At 34.8% G+C, this 10,000-nt stretch overlaps 3 protein-coding genes across 3 annotated transcripts in view; all 3 read right to left on the bottom strand.

Annotated features, from left to right (window-relative positions):
• LOC125027920 (protein spaetzle 3-like) overlaps positions 1–151 on the bottom strand; it is an 819-nt gene extending 668 nt beyond the window's left edge. Inside the window, exons 1-2 of the mRNA XM_047617067.1 lie at positions 137–151; positions 1–31 (exon numbers count right to left, since the gene is read on the bottom strand). The exon at positions 1–31 is cut by the window's left edge and continues 668 nt beyond it. Of these exons, the coding sequence (XP_047473023.1) occupies positions 1–31; positions 137–151 (46 nt within the window). The remainder of the gene's footprint in view (positions 32–136) is intronic.
• Positions 152–3,452: 3,301 nt separating this feature from the next.
• LOC125028323 (neurotrophin 1-like) lies at positions 3,453–4,196 on the bottom strand. Its single transcript, XM_047617799.1, has one exon. The coding sequence runs from the start codon at positions 4,194–4,196 to the stop codon at positions 3,453–3,455; it is 744 nt and encodes a 247-aa protein (XP_047473755.1).
• Positions 4,197–6,831: 2,635 nt separating this feature from the next.
• On the bottom strand, positions 6,832–7,674 carry LOC125027814. The gene is made up of 2 exons (XM_047616946.1): positions 7,660–7,674; positions 6,832–7,563 (listed from the first exon to the last, which is right to left on the bottom strand). The coding sequence occupies exons 1-2, from the start codon at positions 7,672–7,674 to the stop codon at positions 6,832–6,834; spliced, it is 747 nt and encodes a 248-aa protein (XP_047472902.1).
• Positions 7,675–10,000: the final 2,326 nt, after the last annotated feature.

Consider the following 10,000-nt stretch of genomic DNA (forward strand, 5'->3'; position numbering starts at 1 on the left):
GAACGAGTCCGGCGCATGCCAGAACGACGGACTGAAAAGCAAAGATTAGCATTTAAATAAAATCAACATTTCGTAAATATAAAAATCTTCAGATAGTACAATGACAACTTTAATTGGCACTATTGTCACAACCTACCAACATAAGAGCCATGGTGACACGAGCAGATAGATACGAGAATCGCTTCTACTGTTGCCCATTTGTTATTATCAAGTTTGTATACGTCCATTATGCTTTGGTCACGCCCACACACACTGAAGATGCGCGACACCAAGGTTAGAAAAGTGAAAGTGCATTATTTCCTGACTGTCGCCATTATTTCCCCGACAACAGACACGTGAACTAATGTCTATCCTGGGGTGTTAGTTCCCTGTGTTGGAAGGCGAGAACACAATGAGAAACAAAAATACACGCATTATATATACATATATATTTGTGTGTATGGAAGAGTGTAGGTGTGGATGTTTGTATGGATACTCTTATAAATATATACACATTGCATGAACATATGTGTGTATCTTTTACATGTACATCATTGATATCTTTATAGGACATATATATGTATATTAATATATATGCATGTTTACAAAGTAATATATATACGCATAATAGCATATCTATACATATATATAAAATGTTGTATGTATATATATATATATATATATATATATATATATATATATACATATATATGTGCATACACATATCCATATTTGGCCACACATATATATGCTCGCACGGGCACACACACACACACCCAGGCATATATGAATATATATATATATCTATATAATGTATATATACATATAAATATATGTGAAGACAGACATACACATATGTAAACAGATATATATGAATGTATATATACATATATATATATATGTAATCCATTTACATTTATGTACATTTATTTATTTATCAATTTAAACACCATGTATACTTTATGTTCTGGTATATATATATATATATATATATATATATATATATATATATATGTTTATTTAAGATAAACAGACAAACACACATATATACATATACACACGGCAGGTCCTATTTTAAGCGACGGAATTTTAGTGTATCCTCACAGGTTCGATAATTTGTCTCTCAATAAGAAAGCGGTCAGATTTCAGTATATATGAATACATAAATACACACAAACATATACCAAACAATTATATATATATATATATATATATATATATATATATATAGCTAGATATATATATTTTCCATTTATATATTCTTTGCTGATTTATTAATTTACCTATTAATAATACATGAATACATATATATGTTCGTATATATATTTATGTCTACACAGTGATATTCATAGACATACACTATTTATTTATCAATCTATACATTTTTATAAATGTATGTATGTATATAAATAGACATATCCATGCGTATAATCTATATGCTTGTATGTATGTACATATGTATACCAGTAATTGTAGGCAAGACCCATTTTAAGCGACGGAAATTCAGTGTATCCTTCTCGCAGGTCCGATAATTTGAGTTAAATGAACTGGAAACCTTGGGAATTCACGCACGTCAATGAGAAAGCGATCAATTTTGGATCTGGCTGCTTGGAAGCTTCATGGTCGCATGGGATTATGTAACCAAACGCAGATCCAACTATGTCTTGCGAAATATATGAATGAAACCTATACTTCCAGACCCATTCATCGTAAAGGAGAGTACCTTTAATGTGTGAAAAGTGGTATGTATGGTGCAAGAGGTTAAAGGTCGGTAAGCGTGAAGAAAGCTAAGAAGAGACGTGTGCGAGGAGAACTCTCCGACGCAAGAAAGTAATATAACATATATATATATATATATATATAAATGATATTTTCATGTCTTATAAGTGGCGGTAAGTCCTTAATCAAGGTTAAGCATCTCATTCGGCATTTTACTGCTTATCAACTTTTATAATTGGTTGATATTTCTCATTCATTATCTAATTCATTCTTTCTTTCATTGTGTTTCTGTCCCATTTCTTTTTACATTTATAGGCAATGAAAAAAAATATATATAACACGTTTTTTATAAGATCAATAAAATAACAAAACACGTGAAATGTTAACAGAAAAACATATATAAAATGCATCCACAAAGATAAAAAAGTCATCGATCACAATAGTTACTTTCAGCGGATAAATATCTCTCACAGCCTATATGAGTCATCTATAGAATTCATTTTAAGTGTCAAGGGAAACTCACTCCGGGGGTTCCTTTGAGCTCAGTTTAATAAGGCATAGACTAAGTCACTCCTATGAGGGATGTGAAGTTGGTTTGTTTGTAATACTTAAAAGATAATTAAAATAAATAAAAAAATGAATTTGTAAGAGTTAACGAGTGCTAGAGGGAATGAAGAAACAGTCAGCCGCCTCATCTTCAAGTTCAAGGCCAAGTTCAAGGGGAAGGGAACCACCACAGGGCAAGCGGCTGTGGACACGGACCCAAGGTGTCCGATACCTTTGTCTTAATTAAGACGGTAGTTGAAGTGTCAACCAACCATGGCAGTCGGACAAATTAAGAAAACCTTAAACTTTGAGTCAGTGGACATTAACGCAATTCGAAAGTGCAGCGAAAGAGGTTTCTGTGTTAAGAAGGTGGGTGCGTGTAACAAAGCAAGGCAACCAAACAGCAACGTGACGGCTGTAGAAAACAGTTTGAACAGAAGTGGCTGCATTTTTGTCAGTGGCACGGAGAACAAGGGCGTGGAGGAGAAAAGGACTTGATACACCCGGTTAGAACTACATAATTATGAAGACTTGTCAGAAGTATGTGGGGGCCTTTGGGAATGGTGGCCTGGCTAACGTTTCATTCTCACTTCATATCCCATTGTTCTTTGGCCAATATCGAGGGGCGTCGATATATATATACATCATACATGGACACACACACCTGTGTATATAAAGATTTACATGTATACACATATATGTAAACATACATATATATGCATACACATCCACATAAATACATATATATATATATATATATATATATATATACATATATATGCATGTATCTATATGGATATATATATTGATATATATAAATGAGAATGTCTTCCATAATAATTATGAGACGATGAAGATCATATTTTTTTATCCTGCATAATTCAGCTGTTATTCGTAAGACGTCAGGTTTAAAGGAAATTTTGGAACAAACACAAGAAAACTATATGAATCCTAAATAAGCTGATATTGTAAGTTCCTTAAAATCAAAATTATACCAAACTAAACAAACATTAGGTGTTATGTGCCTCGTTAATTCAAATATATTGGAATAAGAAGGTAGAATGAAATGTAAATCACCTTTAATTATATTTATTTACGTACTTCATGTCTTTCCAAGGACGGCAAGTTGCTAAGGATGTTAAAATATTGTACAACTAATGTGAAGTTCCACACACCCTTCATGAGTCTCGAAATCAGATGTTTGGTAATTAATGATCGATTGTGTAGGCACCCAACAGACAAGCACAGCTGGCGGGAAGCTTGAATGTCTCGATAGCGAAGGGGAAGTACTGATCATAGGGGTTGTAGACAAGGAAGCGGTGATAGATGGACTTTTGTAGACACTTGGACTCGTAGCAGTCAGGCACAAGAGGGCATGCATCGGCGGAAGTGAGACACTCTTCAATGCGTGTAGTCTGAGTGAGAGTCTGATAATGGGCATCAATATTGTTTACAACGACACGCCATTTTCCCTCGGTGTTCTGGGCACGAAGGGGCCTGACGTAAGCGGTCTCTGATGGGCACAAGTAAGTTTCCTCATCCAGGGTGTTTGGTCGGTCCACAGACAGTTCGGTGTTGAGGTCGGCTACGTCAGCATAGAGGGAGAGAAGCTTCTCGTAGTGATACTCGGCTGCGTGTTTGATCTCGTAGGTGGGATAATGGTCGTCGTCGAGGCACCATGCTTTGGTTGTGTTGGCAGCACATTCTGGCACAGCAGGTTCATGTGTATGCTCATATGAAGGTTGTGGGTGATAAGCGGGAGCAGGGTGGTAGGAAGGTTGTGGATGGTATGAGGGCTGTGTGTGGTAGGTAGGTTGATGGTGGTATGAAGGGCGTGCGTGGTGAGAGGAGCTGTGATGGCTGACAGCAGGAGCACCGCCGAGACTGATGCTGACGTGTGAGGTCTGATCGGCCAGAACTGCATACGCCAAAGACAACGAAACCTGCAACATAGAATAAGATAAGATTTATGCATATTGATGAACCTAATATCTATATGTATTATTTCCAGTGCGTACTTATACACATGTCCATGTTTACACGTGCACATATATTTAGATAGATATTAAGATGCATAACTTTATTTTACGTTTGCGAAGATTGTTGTATATACATTCACGCACAGAGGCTCATGGAAATATTTCTTTCTATGCATGTGAATAAGTGTTGCGTGTATGTATATATATTACCTGTATATATACGCTTACATGTATACATATGTAAGTAAACATGTATTTACACACGTGTATACTTGTTTAGATATGTAAATAAATATATACATATATGTATATACTTATATGCATAAACATGCGTAAATACACATATATGTGCACACACACACACACACGCATATATAGGATAGTATATAAATGTATGTGTACAGATAGATGAATAATTAATCAAATATACATATATATTTGCACATATATACGCATATGGATGTATATATGTATGTATGTATATATAGCCGTTCCTATATGTAGAGACATACCCTTAACAGAAGATAACAGAAACTCACCAAGTATCGTAAAGCCATGCTTGCACTCTCAGCTCTCGTCGGGTTCGAACTGTAGCGACCATGATGAAGGACCTCCCTTATGTAGGGAACATTACCCCCCCCCCCCCCCTACATCCTCACACCGTATTCGAAAGGCATAAGTAATTCAGCCTTCATCCATGGGTCCCATGAGTTCATGTCCATTTTTTTTTTTTTTTTTTTTTTTTTTATTACTTTATATATATTAGCCCTAAACGCCCACATATATATGTGTGTGCGTGTGTATATGTATATATGTATGTATACATATATACGTATATATATACACACATATATGTACCTATATATATATATATATACATATATATACATATATATACATACATATAGATTATGTATATGTACATATACGTATATGTACACACACACACACATACACACACACACACACATATATATACATACATATATAAATATATGTATATATATGCACACACATTTCTATTAATTTATTTGTTTATTCCTCTATTTATACATGGTTCTACTGTAGATATCTATTATATCATATATATTACATGATATATTTGTATTTACATATACAATTATGTTTCATATATAAGATATATGTGTGTGTGGGCATATGTGTATCATTATTTTTACTATTATTGTCATTACTAATCATATGATTTGTTTTGTTTTCATCAATGCTTTTTGTAACGATTATCATTATCATTTTAACTATTATGGTAATCACTATAATTATTTTTGCTACATGTTCTAATTAACAAAGCGATGTTTTTCGTTAACACTATAACTATAACTATAACTATGTTTTTCGTAAACACTATAGCTATAACTATAACACTATAACTATAACTATAACTATTAACTGTAACACTATGACTTTATAACTATTAACTATAACACCATGACTTTATAACTATCAACTATAAACTATGGCTATAACTATTAACACTATAATTATAACTAGTAACACTATAACTATAACTATAACACTATAACTATAACTGTAACACTATAACTATAACTATAACTATTATTCTTATGCATATCATTACATTGTTGCTCTGTTACCATTATCGTTATATCACAGTATCCACAGTATTGTTGTATCAGTGTTATATTTATCCACATTATTGCTATTATTCTATTTATCATTATTGTTATTAATATAATTGTGATTATATATTTTTCTTATTATTGTTATTACTATTACTATTATTACTATTATTTACATTATTGTAATTATTGTTAATAATGTTATAATTATCATTATCAATATTACCATTATTTGTAGCTTTGTTTTTATTATTGCAGTTATCATGAATATTACTATTATTTTTATTTTTTTTTAATTAAATTTCCAATCATCATTAATGTTATAATTTTATTGTTGTCGTTATGAAAGTCATTGTCATAAGTAATATTGTCATTATCCTCGTTAGCTCTACTATCATTTTTAATACTGACGTTATCATGGTTGTCTTTATCATTTGTATTCTTTCTAACTTTTGTTCCTGTTATCATAGTTATTATCATTATCATTATTATAGTAAGTGTAAGTACTGTTAGGGTTATCATCAATGTATTTTTAAATGATATCATTTTAATGTATTGTACTGCTCTTTTTACTGCTACCTATCCTGGTTGCTTTAGTAATTATAGTTATCATTAATATTTCTATAAATTTCACTGGGCATGGAATCTACGAATGTTACGAATATTGAATCTTCAGTTCTTTTTAAATGGGTAACTTTTGTGCCAAGGAGTAGAAAACCATGTAATAAGTTCAACAATTATTTATTTGTTAGAAATGTTACTATGGATTTCTCACATGTATCTCTTACATGGGTAAAGTGAAGAGAAAATTGAATATGGGAGAGAGAGAAGCAATGGGAGCGTCCAGGTGGTTCCTGGCATGACTAGTGGTACGTGAAGAAAGCAGTTATATAGTCACGTGGGGTGTTTTCAGCTGCTTTAAGGTTTACAGTGGTTGTCGGTAGTTCCATGGTGATCATGTTAGATGGTGTGTGAAGAGGCGATTCGTTGAGGAGCGTTGTGGTGGTTTGTTAGGCGGGAAGGTGGCAGGAGCAGGCAGATGGCATCTTGTAGATGTCGATGAAGAGGCCCAAGTAGGGGTCACATGGATCATAGGAAAGGAGTCGGTGATACACTGACTTCTGGGTGCAGTGGCTCTGGTAGCAAGGAGCAAGGGCGCGGCAAGCAGCCTCTGGGAACAGACAAGTCTCCAAGCGGGCTGTTTGGCTGTAATAGTGAACGTCGTTCACAATGACGCGCCACTTGCCATCCACGTTCTGGGCACGTTTGGGCATGGCATACACCACTTCGGAGGGGCAGATGTAACCCTCAGGACCAGCCCAGTGGGTGGCATCGTAGGGAGAGTCCCCAGTGGAGGCCCCAGTGTAGTAAGAGTAGTCGAAGGCCTCCTCCTGGTCCTTGGTAATCATGTCTACCAGGTCTTCAGCAGACTGGTCGGCGACGTCAGCGTACTTCTTGGCGAACAGGTGATCGGCAGTGATGACAGCCTTGATCTCATACTCGGGATACTCAGCGTCTTCCAAGCAGTAGGAAAGAGTAGAGTTGTTAGCGCATGCGGGGGCAACAGTTGAGTCGCAGTAACCGTGGTCGGAGGCATGTTGGTGGCCGTAGGCAGGTGCTTGATGACCGTAAGTAGGTGTATGATGACCATAAGCTGGCTGTGTGTGATGACCATATGCTGGAGGATGGACGGAACCCAGAACGAGTCCGGCGCATGCCAGAACGACCGACTGGAAAACAAAGATTAATATCAAAATAAATTAATTATTCTGTAAGAACCAAATGCTTTGGGTAGTACAATGAGCACAGCTTTACCAAGCAGTATTGTCACAACCTACCAATGTAAGAGCCATGGTGACACGAGCAGATGGATACGAGAATCGACTTCTACTGTTGTCCATTCGTTATTATCAAGTTTATATACGCCCAGTATGCTTTGACCACGCCCACCCACACACTGAAGATGCGCGCCACCAAGGTCAGAAAATTGTGAAAGTGCTTCATTTCCTGACTTTGTCACCATTATTTCCCCGACAGCATAGACACGTGAACTAATTTTTGCTTTGGGCTGTAGCACCCTCTCCTCTGTGTTGGAAGGCGAGAACACATGCATATGTATATACGTATATATTTCTGTGTGTGTGTGTGTGGGTACGGGTATCAATGTTTGTATGGATACGCATACGCGTGTGTATAAATTTCATGATTATTGTAGATAGATATATAGATAGATACACATACATACACATATATGTGTATGATTAGACAGTATACATACAAAATAAAGAGCATATCTGTCAATATATAGAGAGCGTTATATAGAAAATGTAAATATATATGCATAGATAAACATCTATACTTACACACATACATACACGCTGGCACGTACACACACATATATATGTATATAAATAAATAAATATATATATATATATATATTTATGCAAATATGTATATAAATGTATATATATATATATATATATATATATATACATACACACGAGGACAGTCTTGTACACAAACATGTAAACAGTAACTATATGTATATAATCCATTTATATCTTTATCTATTCATCTACCTATCCATAATACATACATACATATATATATATATATATATATATATATATATATATATATATATACATATATGTATATACATATATGTATATACATATATGTATATACATATGTATATGTATATATATATATATATATATATATATATATATATGTATGTATATGTGTACACAATACTGAATGTTCTGATAGATATACATATTTAGGATAAACAGACGTATACACACATATACATATACACACTCGGCAGGTCTCATTTTCAGCGACAGAAATTCAGTCTATCCTCACAGATCCGATAATTTGTCTGAGAGTAATGAACTGGAAACCTTGGCAGTTCATTCACGTCAATGAGAAAGCGATCAGTTTTGGATCGAGCAGCCTGGGCGGCTCATGGTCGCGTGTGTTTATGTAACAAAACACACTTCCAATTATATCATGCTGATTATGTGAAAGAAACGCAGACTTCCAGCACCCATTTAACTTATAGGAGAGTTATTTAAGTGTGAGAAGAATGACTGTGGAAGACAAGTATAAGAATGGAGCGAAAGTGTAAGTGTAAGTGCAGTGTGTGTGTGGCGAGTATGGTACGAGAGGTAAGCGTGAAATAAGTCGAGGGGAGGCGTGCACGGGGAGAACTCTCCAACGCAAGAAAGTTAATATTTTCAAGTCTTATTAGTGGCACTTTACTCTTCTTTAACTTTAATCATTGATTGATACTACTCATTCAATCTTATATTCAACGTTTCATTCACTGACTTATCCAATGTTTTCTGTCCTCTTTCCTTCTATATTTAAGAAATATATAATATAACATAAGACATTTTTATAACACCAATAATAAAACACGTAAAATATTAACGCAAAAAAATACGTAATATACAAAATGTATCACCAAAGATGAAAAAGTCACCGATCACAATAGTTACTGTCACCGAATAGATATGTAACAAATATCTCTCACAACCCATATCAACCGCCCTCCGAAACCACTTAATAGCTTTAGCAGGTCACCTAAATGGGATATAAACTCTTTTTTTCTTGTGATACTTAAGATAAACCAATAGAATGAACGTTATCGACTGCTAAAGTGAATGAAGAAACAGCCGCTACATCGTCAAGTTCAAGACCAAGTTCAAGGGGAAGGGAACCCTCAGGGGGCAAGCAGCGGTGGACAATGACCCAATGTGTCCGATATATTTGTAAAGGGCATAGTGACCAGGACATGGAAGGCTGTAGAAAATACTTTGGACAGAGGAAGCTGCTTTTTTGTGTCAGTAGCACAGAGGGAACAAGGACATGGAGAAAAGCACTAGATCCATGCAATCCTAAACACGCGGTCAGAACCACATAATTATATAAACTTTGTCAGAAGTATGTGGGGCCTTTGGGAATGGTGGCCTGGCTAACGTTGTTATTCTGTCAGATGAATAAAACTAGGCCTTGTTTCAAGGGACGTCGATCTGTATACATCATACATACATGAACGCACACGTATGTATATAAAGATTACATATATACATATATATGCACATACATCCACATAAATACACACACACACACACACATATATATATATATATATATATATATATATATATA

This window comes from Penaeus chinensis, chromosome 8 (genome assembly GCF_019202785.1).
Source record: "Penaeus chinensis breed Huanghai No. 1 chromosome 8, ASM1920278v2, whole genome shotgun sequence".
Classification (NCBI taxonomy): Eukaryota; Metazoa; Arthropoda; class Malacostraca; order Decapoda; family Penaeidae; genus Penaeus; species Penaeus chinensis.